This window comes from Coffea arabica, chromosome 1c, assembly GCF_036785885.1.
Source record: "Coffea arabica cultivar ET-39 chromosome 1c, Coffea Arabica ET-39 HiFi, whole genome shotgun sequence".
NCBI classification, from domain to species: domain Eukaryota; kingdom Viridiplantae; phylum Streptophyta; class Magnoliopsida; order Gentianales; family Rubiaceae; genus Coffea; species Coffea arabica.
The window spans coordinates 54,705,029-54,722,592 of NC_092310.1; the positions used below are offsets into that span (position 1 = coordinate 54,705,029).

The window sequence follows — 17,564 nt, forward strand, 5'->3', positions numbered from 1 at the left end:
TGATATTTTCTTAGCAACAGCAACACGGCGCCATGTTCAGATCTCATGACTAAAGCCATCCAACAAAGAGATGCCACCGATGTGGTGGGGGTCCAGCTTCCTGTTCGACTTGACCCTTGAGAACCAACCAACCAACCGTCAGCATTTCAACTGGAAAAAAAAATAAAAAATAAAAAATCCAGAAATCAACGTGTTGAGGTCCACGGGAATTAAAGTGTTGCCAAAATATCTAAATGCCTTACCAAAAATATCTTGCACCGGGTCAGGCTCAGGCCCACTCCAACTAATTGAAGAAAACATCTTCTTCAAAGAAATACGTGGTGACTGCTCTTTCTTCTTTTCTCCTCATCGGAAACCGAGAAAAGAAAAGACCGAAGAAGAAAAATGGAGTGTTGCACGAGGCCGAACCGCAGCGATGTTCATGTGTCAAAGGAGGAAGAGGCAAAGCTGGAGGAGTCCACCAGAGATTACTTTGATGCTATGGCTCCAAAGCGCCATACCAAGCCTCAGCGCAGCGACTATTCTAAAACTTACACCGATTCTTGTTCTGATGATGTTATTCCTGAGCACGTTCGATTTCAACTTCTTGAAAATGATCCTCAGGTTATTTTCTTCATCATCAAAACCCACCTAGTAATCTATCTGTAATTTGATCTTATTATTACTTAGTTCTTGTAACTTGTTAAGACTTGTTCTCAAGAAGTTTTGAGCTAGTTTCTTTTTTCTGTCCTGTCCAATTGTTGCAGAAACTGGGGCGCACCAGTGGAAGCCAAGCAACTGAGGAGTTCGTTGAAACAGAGTATTATAAAGATCTCAACTGCATCGACAAGCAACATCACACGGTAGTAGCGTGATTTGATTCCATTGCATCTCTACATTATTTTGGTTACCTCAACTGGTCGAATGGTAACAAGATCAGAAACAAAAAAAGCCAGCATTCGAGTATATATATAAAAAAAAAAGATTTTCTTCTTTTCTTTCTTGATAGAAAAATTAGTGAGAAACATGAATAATCCTCTGCTACTGTTGTCTTGAAAATGAAATTGCAGACGGGAACTGGATTCATTGCTATAGAGAGCATGAAAGGCAAATCCTTCAGCTTAGAACCAGATTCTGCAACAGATTACCATGGCTCCTGCAAGGGAAATCCAGCGACTAATGAATGGATTCCAGCAGCTGCTGATGAGGTCGTAACTACTTTCATTTTGAATAAGCTTCTTTTAAACTATATCCATTTTCCGTTTGGTATTCCAGATAAGATGCCGTCTGATTTCACTTTCGTTGATTGCCGGTTTCAGGCTGGTTTCGTCTCCGACAAACCCAAGAGGAGTGACAACTGAAGGGGAATGATACATCACTGAAGACCTGTTCCTGAACATGATCCTTTCGTTGGAGATATTTCTCATATTATGTATGCTATTGTTCAATTCCTGACGAAATAAATGCAATCTTTCCAGTGATGGATGTTCTTGCGTTCCTGGTCGTCAATCCGCTTAATTTTCTTCACCATTTTATCATATACCTATCAAAGCGATTAGTTAAGCTTGATAATTCTCAATAAGTTCATCCTAACAAGTAGATCACGAATACTAAAAAATCTCAACTCTTAACTAAAAAAATCAGCCAATTCATGGTGATGACTAGTGTACAACAAGAGTCCATTTACATGTATTGGTGATTGGCACAAATCAAGGCCTTTCGACTTCAACAAGGTTACAACCCTGTGACGTACAAGCTAGCAGCAAAGACAATGTCGCGCTTTATGGCATTCGAAGCAGTTTCCATTTTCTTGTAAAGGGCAGAATTACCCATGATCGCAGCAGCATTTTTAAATTCACGGCATGTCTCATCCAATCTAACTATGGTCCTGACTATCAAACCTTCAGGAACATCAGTGAGTTCACAAATATCAGCAAATGGAGTACCCTGGCAGAAGAAAAGCAGATCACATTCAGAAGTTTCTGAGAGGAGATGCAAAAGACTAATTAACGAGAATGGTTTAAACAGGCATGTAAAGAAGAATTAGGGCAGAGTGCATGCCCCACCCCTCCCCTCCTTAAAAAAAAAAAGGAAGGGGGGGGGGTGGAGAGAGAGAGAGAGAGAGAAACAGAGATAGACGACCTTTGCCCATTCGTAAACCACTTCAATGAGACCAAACTTGAGATTCTCCCGAGCATACTCTTCCGGATCGATCTGTATTTTGAAGCTTGCTTGAAGTTGACCTAGCCTTATTGCTGTATCGTACAATCTGGGTTCCAGGGAAATGAAATGAACATACAAGTCAAGTAAAAATGAGACTAGAAAGTCTTTCTACTGGAGACAACTACATCAACAAGGTTACAGTAAGGTTTGGGAAAAAGCAAAACTGCAAAACCAATACATAATTATATAAATCAATTTAGACCCCAAATAACAAAAAAAGAAAAAAAATAAGAGGAAGACGATGATGAAGGGAAAGAATTGACATATCTTTCATTTCTACAACGCCTCAGCATTAGGTGGACCACAAATCTCAACAAGCAAAGTTCGAGAGCAAAAGGAAGAACATTTCAAGAAATAACCCCCACAAATGAATTCCTGCAATTAGCAACTTGGCTGAACTTTGAAACTTTTTATACTGAGACATCAACTTATTTCAAGACATTATGGCATGGTAGAAAGTCACAGTTTTTTTGTTTTTTCATTGGCAGAATGTTAATTAACCAAAATCTTGTTATCCTCCGGAAAAAAGTATTTATGGAAAAGGGATCACAATTAGTATATGCAAATCTTAAGAAACCCCTTAACCATTCGGCAAAATCCTTGTTGACCAGATCATCAAACTCCAAGCATTTTACTTAAGGTCCCTAGTTCGACTTTCACGCCCTCCTCTTTCGCATTTATAAGCTTAGAGTCTCCCCTTGAACCAAAAAATAAAAATAAAAATAATAAAAGCAAAAATGCATTTTGAAACCATACAAGAGCAAAACCCCTGCACCAACTATAAGAACAAGTTCCTGAGAATACTCCAAGCTCATTTGATAAAAATTACATGGACACATTAAAAAGCTTTGGATACTATATCGTGCTAGTTTCTGCACAGATCCAAAGAACTCCGTTTTCTTCATAATCTACCCAAAATAGCATCCACGTAAAAAAAGAAATGAGATACTAGAAGTGTTACGAACAAATCCTGGTGGTGGTGGGTTGGCCCGGGGGAGGAGGATGAGAGTTTAAAATGTTACCTCTTACAAGCCAGAGAAAGCTTTGGTGTAAGAGAAGGTTCAGAGGTATTTTTCTGCTGAAAGACAAAGGCAGACATAATTGCCACAGCTTCTTCTGGTTCCAAGTCATCGAACTGATTCTCAAACAAGCACTCAGTGCATATTAATTCCTCCCCAGAATTCATTTCACAAGCAACACGGCCTTTTATTTGAACCACAAGGTCAGCATCTACACAACCGATTTCCTTCAAAACATCAATCTGCAAAGACATGCATTATTTGTAACAGGCTAATCCAATTCTAAGATCATGCATGCCAAATCCGCATTTTGCAATGGAAAACATCACATACCCGACCCTGAAAATCAGGCATTTGCTGCAGTGCTTCATCTGACATTTCGAACTTCAAGGTATTGACTTCCTCTCTGTGCCGCTTCAATTCACGGGCTAACTTGATATGCTCCTCCAATTTGACACATCCGTGGCATTTATTTTGTGCCATCTTTTGCAACAAAATGTTCAATTTATGATAGGCTTTAACAACATCTAGGTCTTTCAGCTTCAGATCTGTTACACAATCCCATCAGATGCAAAGCTAGGGGAGAATAAGAGAGCCTAGAAAGAAAGCAGATTATTTTTTAAAAAATAAGAGCATAGCAAGATTGGTGCACATTTCTCAGATTTTTCACACTTGTTATGGATTTAAACATCAAATCTTCTAATTTCCAACTGAAAGAAGACAACACAAGTTAACGAGGCGATAAAAACTGATTCTATTTATCATCTGTGCCAGAATGTTAAATGCACATCAATTTCCACCCTCAGCACCCTAATGCTAACAGCCAACAGATCATGAAAACCATAACTCACAGAGAGTAGATTTGAGGCCAATTAACTTCCTTCAACATACTTGCATATGAGTCAGCCTAAGTCTGAAGCTGGCAGAAGCCACTTTGTCAAAAGTGTCTAGCACTAAATTGCAAGATGACAATCTTATAAAACTAGCAGATACTCCAAGGCAACATACCTGTCCATTGTTCCAGGGGATTTACATGTCCTAATCATCTGTAGATGATGTGCATCACTGACAAAACAACTTAATTTTTTAAATACTCTTCAGTTCTATCAAGTACTAAACCAGTTACTGGTATTATACTACTCAAACCACTATTTAGCAACTGGAAGTGACCTACAGAATTTTCCTGGAGGAAACCAAATCCATTCATATGATAATCTTAGACTTGCAAAAGCATTCCCAGGCAGTCACGTGATGGTTATATGTTTTTTTACCTTATAATTCTAGTTTGGGCAAACAAATATAATAGAGAATAACTATCTGTGAGGATTTATTATTGTCAACAAGAATGATATATCCACACCCCCCAGAAATAGCAGTTGCACATAGATCTTGTACTCCACAAGCATTTTTCTTTCAATAACCAAACAGGTGAGACCAATGATAAATGACAACCAAAGTCCAATTAGAGGGTACTGGTGACCATAAGCTTAAACAGTTCACTTACAAACCTTTGACTGGATCTAGAGGTGGAGGGTACTTATTTCCATCAGATTTCAATAACAGCAGCTGCTGTACAGTATTCGAGTAGGCTCCAGCACTGACATCTTCCAGAAGTCGAACTTGATCAATCTTTATTTTGCAGTTGCATATTGAAAGGAACTCTTTGTTATCAATTCCTAGAACTTCATAATTCATCCCAGCAGCAGTACCACGATGAGGTAATTTAATGTTGACAACACCTGAACCTCTCCGAGAAGTGACTGAAGAATAATAATCATCCTCCAGACCACGTTTTGACTTAGGTATCAATATCTGTAAACCAGCACCTTTATCATCCTTCAAGTTGCTACTATCTGATGGGTTTTGCAATGTCAAAGGCAATTCAGGCATCAGCACAAAAACTATGTACTGCTTATTGTTAGAAGAAGGTGCTTTCACAACAACGCCTAGCAAGTGATCCTGGGCCTGCCAGATGCCAATGGAATGGAAAAATGTCAGCAAATTTTGGAATGCTGCCACACTCATGTGATCCAACTAATGTTACCCCATGAGTTAAAGATCTATTAAACTCGGCCAAAAATCATTGTTCCATTAGAAAAAGCAAATGACCTGTATCTGTCTCATTATAGCTAAGCAACTTTAAGCTACTAATGAATAACAAATTTTGTCAAGGCAATCCGGAAAGACAACCAAAGATTTGACTAAAACCTGATTTCAAGCATCTATCAAAAAGGTAAAACAATCAAGTCCAAGAATCTAGTAACTACCAGTGATGAGGCATAAGTGGTCCTGGGCATTGAGTCCTTAGGACTTGAAACTCATGCACGGCAACAGATTGAATAACATCCAAAAAAAAAATTACCTTTCTAACAAGGAACTATGAAGACAATCAACAAATAGAAAGGAGGAACAAAATTCTAAAGGATAACAGAGAAGGATACAAGTAGTAATTTTCACCATGGTGAAGGTAAGAACTAGGAATGTGAACTTACTGACTCTGATTTTACAACCACCACTCTTCCAGGACTAAGATAATGCTGGGAGCCAGGGGACTGCATGACTGCCTCCACTATCTTGGTGCTATGTGTGTCAGCTTCTGAGGACATCTCATAGTACTCCTCTATTGCTGGTTCACCCTTTATGCATCTAAATGCAACACAGAAGTTTATTTAAACCCTATATAAAGTGGCACAAGTGATCCACTTGCAAGGAAGGTACACACACGTGATCATAGTCTTTAATTTGCTCACAACAGAAAGGGGGGTGGGGAGGATAGCATTAATAATGCATATAAATGGTATTTACAACGAAAACTAAGATAGGCACAACCACATTATTTTCCTGGCAAGGGTTGGCAATGAAACAAATGCATGCAAAAGAATATCTAAATAGCCCTAGTTGCAAAATTTCTACCATGATACTCTTCGCTGTGTCCTTACTCAATAGTTTTTGTTTGCTGGGCAAGCTTTCGCATTAGAAGTTGCTGTTTCTCGGGAAGTTTTTTCTGAGCATGGAATTCAGCAAAACTTCTTTTTAGCATATCCTCCACCTGCAATTTTTCGAAACAGATAAGCAAATTTAACCTATAACCACTACTGAGAAATAAAGCCATCACCCAATATCCCAAACTACTAACCAAAAAGCTCAATCCATGTACCCAATAATGTACCATTCCAGAAAAAATCAAGCTGATGGACATAAAATGTTGGCTTTAGATGGAGGTCCATTTTAGAGCTAACAGTGAGATATTATCAACCTATCATGTAAAATTTGCCAACTGTTAAAGAGTGTAACCTACATATCTCCTAGATCTTGATATTCTGCCAATGATGTACAGGACCGACCACAGCACAAACCAATTCTATTAACAGTGCCCTAACAATCTACTCATAAAAGAGAAACTTAAAATTTAGGCTAGAGCTAAAATTTCCCTGCAGTGTCATTTGGGCAATGGCTAAAATTTTTCTGGACATGTCATTCAGTTTGCATAAACTTTGAAGCTATTCGCTCAATTGTCCAGGAATTAGAAGTTAAGCTCTGCTGCTGAGATAGTTGACTAGGAGGAAATCATGAACACAATTGGCAAATAATTGCAAAATATCACACAAGGGGAAAATATGAAAAGAAAATTTGCCAATTGAAAGTGTACTGGCTAACATTGCAATACTAGGGATTCCAATTTTCTATTATGACAGATCTTTATGTATTTGTATGTGTCAACAAGAAACTGGTTAAAGCAGCAACTTCAGTGAGGACACATCTATTACTAACAACCTTGATTAAGTAATATGTTATATACCTTCAGTTCTTCAACACGGAGGAGATGCAGGATCATGATATAGGTCAGTCGAAATTGAGATTCAAGCCTAGTTGGCCTACCAACTATCACAGGCTTTAGATCTCTCTCATCGGGGATTTCATCACGACACATGACAATAACTGTACCAGTCTCATCCAGTCCTCTCCTCCCAGCACGACCAGCCATCTGAGTATACTCTCCCGAGAGTAACTGTCTAAATTCCTTGCCATCAAACTTCCTTAAAGTATCAAACACCACCTGCCAAATAGGTAATGTACATGGTCAATGATCGACAAACAGGGTCGGTAAATGGACACACAGAGTGAAGTAAGAAGAGAGACTGTTTCACAAATCCATACTAATTGGAAGAGTAGTAGATCCTACAGATCGAATTCCTTAAGAATGAACTCCACCAAGGTAAGAAAAAAGAGCACCAAACTAAATCCGTATTTTAATGGCCATTGATTTGGTTACATCCCAAACTAATCAAGCCACCCTCCTATCAAACCCACAGTTCAAATGTTGTGGATCCAAAATCCTTGTCATGGCACTGGGCAACAATCATTTATCACAAACAATCTTTAAAACAAATTAAACCTGGATTTGAGTTTGGATACATAGTTAGATTTAAGGGTAACATCAGCAATAAAAAATTACCACAATTTTTTAGGGAGACAGTAAGTGCGAGATTTACAGAACACAATTCAACAGAAAAAGCTTGGAAGTATTATGCAATTAGAAACCCACCATGTACTAACGCATAAGTAATTACCTTTGAAGCATGGGTGACAAATGAACAGAAAATTACAGAGTTGACTTAGAACCAATGCTTGGCTATGTTACCATGAATAACCTGCTACCAGACGTGTAATTTACTTCTATGGGAAGTGTGGAAGCAAATTCTCTAAAGCTATTGACTTACAGATCAAAACTGCTTCTCAAACAACAATAACATGCAAATAAAAACATGAACATCAGAAAGGTAGAAGTAAAGACAAGAACTATACAAACTTTAAGGGTCAATTAATGGTACAACAAACCAGCACACTTTAAAATGCAGTCAAATGAAAAATCTCAGGAAGATAAATGTAATTTTACCAATAGCAGGAATGGATGTTCACTTACTGTCCTTGCAGGGGCATTCACTCCCATTGCAAATGTCTCAGTTGAGAATAAAACCTGTGGAAAGAAAATAGTTTATCCAAATGACACCCCAACCCTGCCTGAGAAATAAACAGCGAGCAGTGACGCCAAAAACAACAATTTCATAATTAACCTAAACCACCATCAAAGATTTCAGCAATCTGTAAGCTTTCAAGAATTTCATCATCACTTGGGCATCATTCTGTTATTACGATCCCTCCCACCATACTGATAAGTAATCAAAGGTAAATGATTGTCCAAGAAGATTTCTTGTTCTACTTTTGCTCATCTACATCCTAATTTCACTCGAGGCAAAATGCTCCCAAGTTCATATCAATAACTACTTTATCTGGATTTTCAAATCTTTAAACATTTAAACAATAAAAGAATTGGAAATTTTGATAAATGTTTGACAATCCTTTTCTTTGTGCTTTGCACATATTAATAGTTCACAAACTAATCAATACTTCTTGCATTGTCTTCTCAATATGCAGCACTTCTTATTTCTTTTAACAGTTACCAAATAACTTCAAAAAATTATATTTTATATCTTCAAAATCGCCTAGAACCAATTTGTAGATCTTGATCTGTCAACCAATGTCTTTAGTATCCCTGCCAATTTTCTGGTAGGACACCAGTGTCCATAGTTGATCATCTAAGTTGGCCTAATTTCTGGGATCAAGCATTGAATAACATGCATGCAAGCAAACCACTGGTAAAGAAACTATGCTTCTACAAGTAAACTACTTACCTTGACCAAACCACGACAGAAAAGCATTTCAACTACTTCCTTGACAATTGGAAGCAGTCCAGCATGATGCACACCAATGCCCCGGTGAAGAAGGCTTTGAACTCTGACAATCTGTATCACTAAAAGAAGTTTTTGAACTCTGGAAAATCTGTTAATAACACGTTGGATATACAGGTAAAAGGTTTCCAATTATACAGCACCTGTGGTAGGTTCCTATCGGACCCCTTTAGCCGTGAAAATGCTTTATCACAGAAGATCCGAATCTCACTTTTCTCCGAACTAGTTGTAAGGTCAGTTGTGGTCATACTATCAGCTGATTTATCACACCGATTCTTTGAGAAACAAAACATAACCACCTGAGCAGATGAATTGAGGTAAAAAGAAAAAAAAAACTCAATTAGCAGTTATGCTCAAATTTAGCCTGACCACTACTGCAAACTATACAAGAGAAAAGTTGAATTTATTTGATCGCATGCATTTAAAATCAGCATGTGATAATGAGACTTTCTTACTGACTAGAAAAGAAATTATCTGGAATATTCTAATTAAAATTGATTCTTCTCTACTTGCACTATGTGACACCAACAGCATATAAGTTCCTTATAATCAAAGATATACTCCAAATTCTATATAAAATCCAAATATGCACACATACAGGTAACAAGGATTTCTTTGACAGCTTGTTAATCAGCGATAGCCACATTGTAGCCTCTGATCTCCTCAACCCTGTATTAGGGCCAAGGCCATTGTTCTGGTTTCCCCAGACAGCCCGAGAGTTCCCTAAGTTCTGGGATCCAGAATGCCTGGTCTGTTTTCCCTGATGAGAACTTTCATGCCTGTGAGCTCGAGCCCTATCATTGGATGGAGAAGACCCAGGATAAGATCCAGCTCCACCAGCAACAGCACTTGTGGTCTTCCTCTTACTAGCATCTTTGGCAGCTTTCAGTCCTTTAGGCACAAACTCTTCGTTTTCACAGACTTTGTAAAGCTCTCCAGAATAAAAGAGGTGGTGCTCCAAAGGGACAGGTCTCTTTGTTGTCCTGATAAACAAAAAAAGTCCCATACAGTAACTTGAGAAAACTCTAACTACCAAGTATCTCAATCTGCTAACCTAAGGGGAGCACAGGGAATGAGAAAATGAATTTAACAATGATCAAGTTTGTATCATGTGTGACCCATTAAAGAAGAGATGCTACTAACCCAGTCACACGAATTTGCTTTTTCTTTGTCCGACCAATCCAATCAGCAAACTCAATTGTATTTGGTACCTAGAAAGCACAATTCAATACATAGACCACATTGAAGTGTGAAGAGCAGAAAAAAGGTTCAAGGAACATTCTACAGAGATAAAAACATAAAATCTCTTCTGAGAGATCTCAGTTGACAAAACTAAGCACCACGCAATGCACAATACTTAACAGAGAAGATCAATTAAGGCTTCTCATTGGAAACTGAGTGTTGTCAAAGCAGTTTCCAGAAAGAGCATTTTTTCACATGCCAAGGAGAAGGCTATCTAAGGCCAAACCATCAGCAGAATTTGACATACGCTTGCCATTTTTCCATTGAAGGATCAAAGTCGACAAAAGTTTTAGAAGAAGTCTATAAAAGCTAAAGGTGGATCAAGAAGCAATCTTCCTATCTATCGTATATATTAAACAAAAATGAAAAATCCATGTGAATCACAAATAAATATTGAAGAAAATCAAGCAACCTCAAGGAAAAATGTACAGTAATTGTTACTTAAGCTTACAGTTTTTCCACATTTATTCACCCTGTCTTCTTCTTTTGATAGGGTAGGTAGGGTGGTATATAAGATAGCAGAACATTAAAATGTTTATGTATCATGTACCATATAAGCTATCTTTTAAAATTTCTATTTGTTCAAACATATAAACATTCACCTTTATTTGAAAATAACACAATCTACTTAGCACTTGTATAACTTCAGAAACAAAGGATAAAATCACAGGCCTCACCTAACCTTTCATACAACATGATAAGAGTACTGGCATCTAAGCTTTCCAGGTGCAAAAATAAGAGGTAAAGATACAAAAGTAACAAACCAGTACATTTCCGAACCAAAATTTCCTCCTCAAAAGAAGTTATCAAAAATAGGAGCTCAGTTGTTGATTATATTGAAGCATTTGGAAAATTTTTCTAGCTTCTTTATAATGAAAAGCTGGAGATGTCAATACTATTCAAGAATTTTATCTTCCTTAAGAGGCTATTTACTGCATATCTAGGTTCTTTCTGGATCTCCGGAAATATGGCTGCATTGCAGTTCAGCAGATAAATTTGCTTCCATGGTAACAGGATGAAACCTAAGCAATATTGATAGCAAGTAGCAAACTTTTGATTGACACCATAAACTATCAACAGATAACTTCCTTCTGCAAAATTGCAGAAAAATAAATTGAACATAGACCTATTGAACCCGCAATCTTAATCTTAATGCACACTCCAAAAGTGCCCTGAAACAAGGCATTTAAATGCACAATTATTATAGAATCTAGCCAATACCAGTTTGAAATTTCATTTTACAGGGTTAAGGAGAGGTGAGCTACCTGTACCTCAATAAAAACCATCATAAACAACAGCTCATTTATTTTATTGATCACAACATAGCCAGGCACTAACAGTTTGAAATTCCATCCACATGGCAATGGAGAGCTGAGATACTTGCACCTCAATAGAAACCATCATAAGCAAGACACCTCATTTTATGCATCATAAGCCACAGCTCACATATAAATCTTCACCTATTCAACTCTACTTATCTACCACGCACTTGAACCTACTTTATAACGTACAGTATGAACAGCTGACAATATATTGACACATTTGTGCAGCAAGTTGACAATTTTGCAAGTGATGAACACAATAACATTAGGGATAGAGTTAGAAAACTCGTTCTTTTCTATAAAATTGTGTGAAATTATTAAGTGCAAATCAAAATTGACACCAAGACATACCGTGGCTGAGAGCAGGACAAAGTTAATATGCCTGGGGAGCATGATAATAACTTCTTCCCAAACAACACCTCTTTCAACATCGTTCACATAATGAACTTCATCAAATATTACCTATCCTTCCATTTCAATAACAACAAAGAAATAAACAATTGTCAGGAGAATAACTCGAAAGGAAGTAAAGCTTACAACAGCAAAGGAACACAAATTGACAGAAGGGAAAAAACATCCGCCACATATACTTTTCACACAGTGTAGCGCTACAATGTTCTAGCAGTTTAGACTTACCCATTCTATGTCACGTATGATGTCAGCACCACGATAGAGCATTGATCTCAATATCTCTGTAGTCATGATAAGACAAGAGGCCTCTGGCCTCAAACTGACATCACCAGTGAGAAGACCCACATCAAATTTCCCACAAAAGTCCCTGTACTTTTGGTTACTGATGGTCTTGATGGGAGCAGTATATACAGCTCTCGTGCAATGCTGCAAAACATCAGCAAGTCAAGTTCTTCAACAGGAAAGCAGAGCACAAATTAGCATAAGGTGCTTTACAAATATCAGTCCCCATGATAGACAAGAAGCAGTCCTTGTAATAAGAATTAAGGGGTAACATAGCACAAGTTGCCAAAAACGTCATACTTTTGTTGCCAAAGCAAATGCATACTCTGCAACAACTGTCTTTCCAGCAGATGTGTGAGCTGCCACAAAAACAGAGTCTCCCCTTTCAAGATAATAGATGGCCTGTAATTGACACAGTTCAGAATCAAAACTACTTCTGCTGCAAAGAAACAGTCTTTCAAGAATTACACCGTTAACTGTGTTAGAAAACTTTTTGCTTAGTTAAGGAAAAAAAACCTCTTCTAGGAACTTGTTCCGAGAATGAGCTAGCTTACAAATAAGTTAATTAAAAATGAGACCAAGCTAGCCCTCCCAGTAGTTGTCCACAAAACAGAGTTTTATTCTTCAGTTAAAATGTTTATGTTCAGAAGAAAACAGATATCTATTCAAAAAAACTGCTTAAATAGTAAATACAGAAGAGGCTTTAACTCCTAATCTATGAATCCCAGTGTATTCAACCACAATAATTATAAAAGAAACGTGCATACAAAAGTAAAAATGAGTTATGCAAAAACTATTACCTCCTTTTGGAATGGATCCAATTCGAACGGAAAATTAAGTGCCATGTCAGGAACAAGTTCATGAAACTGTTCCACTATCTTTCCACTGGCTCCACTGACAACCCATGCCTGCAAGTATTTTATTCAACAATTTTGTCAAAGAAAAGAATAGTTTCAATTGTTCGACATTTACATATCTTTTCATTTTTTACTTGAGCAATGCACCAGCAACCACACCAGGTAGGACTTCACCAAGAACATTACAGGCGATGCTTTCATATTTACAAAGTTCACATAAGAAAAATAAGCAGTTCAACGCCACTCTGATAAATCTCTACCTTTTTTGGCTGTTCAATGCTACCATCTTGATCTCCATTGAGGATTGTAGTTGTTGCTTGTAATTCAGCAGACAATACCTCATCCAAAACAGATGATTCAATCTTTGCAATATTACTGGCCACTGAAGAATTATCTACATTAGTTTCTGACTCTGATTCAACAGAGCCTAATTCTTTTGTTTCTACTTGGACCTTTGATGTGTCACCTACATACGGTATCACAAGCATCTCTGTGTGAGAGAGAGAATGAAAGACTAAGAACCAAAGTGAGGAGAGAGGGGGGGGGCAGAAGAGCAAATAACAAGCTCAAAATTATGATCTTCAGTTCTAAAGCTTAAATTGGTGTTCACATAAAGAGGAGGTCAGCATTCATATTTCCACTCAATCAATGTCAAACAGAAGTTTAGTAGTCACATGAACAAATATACGCCCTAGAAATGCTTTAATCAATATTTCCACATTGATGGTCAGATAACATGACTAAATTGGCCACCAGATTGATGCAAAACTTTTTTCGAGATTAAAAGACACAGCGTAAAGGCTTCCAATTTTTAGGGATCACTTTGGAACCACAATGTATAGAGGTTTACCTGAGCAAAACGCATCAATAAAGAAGTTGGAAAGACTACTGATCAAGTTTAAGAATATAATGCTGAATTAAGTCCAAAGCTGTATACTAAATTCACAAAGGGTGGATATAGTTGGTATTTTCTTAAATATTTCAGATTCTATAAACTTATTGAGGACAAGACAGAAACTTTTCTTCAGAGCTTCAGATTTTATAGATGCTCCAGATATCTAAGGTCAGAGTAGGACATGTCTCTTTTTTAACAGGTAAAGTGAAGCAAGGTAATGCCCAGTAGCTTGAGTGTTCAATAACAAGATCTTTTCCAAGAAATTGCACTTCAAAAACAGGACCAAATTAGAACCAGAACATTGACTTGTGGAATACTGACCATCTGCAGCATAACCTAACACATCCTCTTCCCAAGCTTTTCTAAACAAGTCATCAAACTGCAAAGACAAATCATTCTGCAGATAACACGGAAAAAAGATAATTTAACAAGAAAGAAAATGAAGTAGAAACAATTATCATTCAGGTTCAACAAGTCATGCAGCCCCAAGCATGCACGCCTAAAGAATCACAGGCTCAACACCATAACGTATGCAATTCAAACAAAAAACTGACCAATTTCACATCTTGCACGGGCTTAACATCACTCTGATCCACAAAAACGTTCCATGAACTTGAGTGTGCCTTGATTTATTAAATATACAAAGAAGACATGGCATTAGAATTAATGAAATAGCTATAAAGAATAAAACTTGCAATTTGAAGCAGAAGCTTTCCAATATCTAAACAAATCAACCCTCATTACCCTGAGATCACCTAGATCCAGACCATCCTTAAAGCTCGGCGCAATAGATTGTGCAGGACCTCCATTAAGTACCTCCCATACCCATTCACCATTGACAGCACCATCAGGAAGGATCCTCCCCAAAGAATGAGAATCCTCCAAGCCACCTGGACGAAAAGGATGGCTGCTGAGGCTTCCTTTTACATAATCTTTTGCAGGTCCAACAATACGTGGCAATACACCAGAATCCTCAGCTCCTGCTGTAAGTTCTGCTATATCTACCTGCAACATAATCACAACTCAACTCCAAAACAAAGAAACATTTAGCAGCTATAATGCAACACTCAAAGGATTGGAAACTTTGAGGTCTGCTTAGGACTTGCAAATTTCCATTGAACCAAGTGAGGACTAGTTCTCAGTAACATTGTTGAATGGGATAGCAAGCTACTACTTAAAGGTGATCTACAATCAAAGGAGAAGAAGGAAGCAGAAACTTGAATACCTGTTCTGATCTAGGCTCCCATATATCATGCCCAGAACTTCTTTTTGTACGTCTAAAAGGTAATTCCCATGTTGGAATAACTATAGACCGAGGCAAAGAAGGCTCCAATGGAATTTTAGCTCTGTCGAACCAATCAAATTCCCATTGCTTTCCAGATTTTTCTGCAGAAAACTCGTCAGGATCCAACCTTGGGAGTAGATGCGTTTCCTTTATATATTCTTTTATTGATTCTGGCGTTTCCCGTGGAAATGCAGGAGGCTGAGATAAAAGAGATTGGTTTGAATGTTCCAGAATTACTAATATACAAATCCACCTCCCCCCCCCACCCCCCACCCCAAAAAAAACGCCGGCCAAGAAAAGAAAACCTTATAAATTGCAAGTCTAATAAGGATCATAATGGCTTTGTTAAGGAAAAAAAGCAGGAACCAACAGCTTAAATATATCCTCTCTAAAAGAACAGCGATTTGACCAACCTGGGACCCTGAATAATCAGTATAAGACCACTTAGAATTTATTCTTTTGCATCATAATATTTCCAACTCCTACATTTCTGTAAAATACTTTCCTTTTTTGTGGGGGAAATACATTTGTTCTTAATTACAACTGAACCATTTCCTTAGTAAAAGGCAATTATAGATCACAAAATGCAATTGAGAAGTATATATACTTAGCAACTTCCTGAGAGTTGATAAAGGGAGGCCATGTAATCAAGGGGGATGCTGCATTTGAATGGTTGTTTAGCAGGATTATACGGAATATCGATGTCAAACTACAAATTCACAAACCATGCATTTTATAATCCACTTCGTGGATGAAAATACTCAAAGTGGTATGTTGGTTCCATAACTCTTTATACTGCCTCTGTCCCAAAAAGTTTGTCTCATATAACAGGTGTTTTTCTCAAAATTTGTGCAAAGTGATGTATTAGCTTTGCTTCTACTTCTGCTTTACTCCTTGTCAACAGTCTTTACTTAAGAGTTAGCTTTGAGATCTCTAGCAAATACCAATTCACTAGTAGCGGAATAGGTACACAAGCATGGGTCCAACAATCAATTTTGCTTTCAAACATCCCTTTAACATTAATGAGTGTGCATGCTGGCCCGATCCCAATTCACTTCAAACTTCCTTGTTACCAAAAACACTAACTACTCTTGCAAACACTACCACTAAATTTACCACAAAAGCTGCTAACCTTCCATCTTTATGAGATACTGCTTTTGCAATTTTCAACAATATACTCTAAAAGCCTTCCAGTAATAAGCCCCGACATACTGTTGTCTTTTTGTGTGTGTGTGTGTGTGTGTGGGGGGGGGGTGGTTTCCTAGGTAAATTACCAATTGACTAGCCCGTGGGGATATAATTTCCAAAATGCGACAACTATATCACTAACCAATGCCCAACTAAATGTATAATATAATTGTCCTAAATAATTTGGCTTGGTTCTGGGCACAACTACAAGTAGTCACATAGTTCCATGAATTAACATAAACCCTAGTTAACGAATTCACATACCATGACCAAAATTTCGAAGCTAAAAAATGACGAAACTAAAATTATTAGCTAAGAGTAGGTCTAACCTAATTACAGTTAGTTATTGTTCAGTATATGAGAAGAGTAGCTGTCAGCAGAAGCATTACGAGTATGAAATCAGGGAGTGAACTGAGAGGAGTGGACCGTTGAACCGGAGGAAGAGGCTCTATCGTGAGATGACCGCTGTGGCCGGTGAATCCAACCCGGAAAGCCATCTCTTGTCCAGCCTCGATTCGGTCCATTTTGCTTCAAAAAGTGAACTTGCGCCAACTTCTTTTGCTTTCCTGCCTGCTTGCTTCGTGCCGTGCGATTGCTCACTTCATATTCCTTCCTGGCTTCCTCCACTGGAGCGGTTTGTAGCGTTATTGTTTTGTTTTGGGTTTCGCGGTTTCAGCAGGACTAGGAGGCAATAACCGCGCGTTGCGCGGTAGGGATGAATCTGTGAATGCCCAGCTTAGTATGACGAGGTAGATCAAGAAAAAAAGAGGAAAACGAAGCTAACAAAAGTAGTACGATCATAGCATAGAAGGACGAGTAGCAAATTATACATAAGGAAAGGTAGAAACGAACTTTGTTATTGAGATTTTTTTTCTATGTCTATTACATCTAAACTATTAATTTTGTAATGCATTATTCTTATTTAGTAGTGAGAGGTAAACAATAACAGACTTTAAAAAAATTATAAATTCATTTTAATATTGTCATTCCATCAAATATTTATCTTTTTTTATCATACGTTTTTGTTAGCTTCCATTTTGATTTTGAGTGTCATTAATAGGTGGTATAGAATTGCAGTGTTTTCTTAAGTCCTAACATTTTTTGTATTTTA

At 37.6% G+C, this 17,564-nt stretch overlaps 2 protein-coding genes across 7 annotated transcripts; one reads left to right on the top strand and one right to left on the bottom strand.

Annotated features, from left to right (window-relative positions):
• Positions 1 to 254: 254 nt before the first annotated feature.
• Positions 255 to 1,460, top strand: LOC113729907 (uncharacterized). The gene is made up of 4 exons (XM_027254233.2): positions 255 to 603; positions 747 to 842; positions 1,050 to 1,187; positions 1,299 to 1,460. The coding sequence occupies exons 1-4, from the start codon at positions 385 to 387 to the stop codon at positions 1,338 to 1,340; spliced, it is 495 nt and encodes a 164-aa protein (XP_027110034.1). The 5' UTR covers positions 255 to 384; the 3' UTR covers positions 1,341 to 1,460.
• Positions 786 to 17,351, bottom strand: LOC113729888 (DExH-box ATP-dependent RNA helicase DExH11). 6 transcript variants are annotated; one of them, XM_072078726.1, is made up of 24 exons: positions 16,843 to 17,351; positions 15,206 to 15,463; positions 14,725 to 14,985; positions 14,535 to 14,603; positions 14,302 to 14,377; positions 13,346 to 13,551; positions 13,029 to 13,136; positions 12,529 to 12,630; positions 12,172 to 12,372; positions 11,887 to 11,997; positions 10,115 to 10,182; positions 9,570 to 9,954; positions 9,115 to 9,270; positions 8,915 to 9,025; positions 8,146 to 8,199; positions 7,021 to 7,278; positions 6,161 to 6,270; positions 5,714 to 5,867; positions 4,730 to 5,186; positions 3,555 to 3,769; positions 3,225 to 3,463; positions 2,122 to 2,248; positions 1,667 to 1,926; positions 786 to 1,522 (listed from the first exon to the last, which is right to left on the bottom strand). In XM_072078726.1, exons 1-23 carry the CDS (start codon positions 16,975 to 16,977, stop codon positions 1,714 to 1,716), a joined length of 4,074 nt encoding a protein of 1,357 aa, XP_071934827.1. In that variant the 5' UTR covers positions 16,978 to 17,351; the 3' UTR covers positions 786 to 1,522; positions 1,667 to 1,713. The 6 variants fall into 6 exon arrangements, with proteins under 6 accessions (XP_071934827.1, XP_071934824.1, XP_027110003.2 ...); XM_072078723.1 differs by having other exon boundaries at positions 1,489 to 1,522; positions 8,119 to 8,199; positions 16,843 to 17,186; XM_027254202.2 differs by lacking the exon at positions 786 to 1,522 and having other exon boundaries at positions 1,588 to 1,926.
• Positions 17,352 to 17,564: the final 213 nt, after the last annotated feature.

Excerpts from the sequence above, each read along its gene's own strand:
- LOC113729907 (XM_027254233.2), top strand. The coding sequence starts at position 385 with ATGGAGTGTTGCACGAGGCCGAACCGCAGCGATGTTCATGTGTCAAAG. Across the intron at positions 843-1,049 it reads TCGACAAGCAACATCACACG|ACGGGAACTGGATTCATTGC; the intron begins GTAGTAGCGTGA and ends ATGAAATTGCAG. Across the intron at positions 1,188-1,298 it reads TTCCAGCAGCTGCTGATGAG|GCTGGTTTCGTCTCCGACAA; the intron begins GTCGTAACTACT and ends TGCCGGTTTCAG.
- LOC113729888 (XM_072078723.1), bottom strand. The coding sequence starts at position 16,977 with ATGGACCGAATCGAGGCTGGACAAGAGATGGCTTTCCGGGTTGGATTC. Across the intron at positions 15,464-16,842 it reads CACTCCCTGATTTCATACTC|CCTCCTGCATTTCCACGGGA; the intron begins GTAATGCTTCTG and ends CTTTTATCTCAG. Across the intron at positions 14,604-14,724 it reads TGGATCTAGGTGATCTCAGG|GCACACTCAAGTTCATGGAA; the intron begins GTAATGAGGGTT and ends TAATAAATCAAG.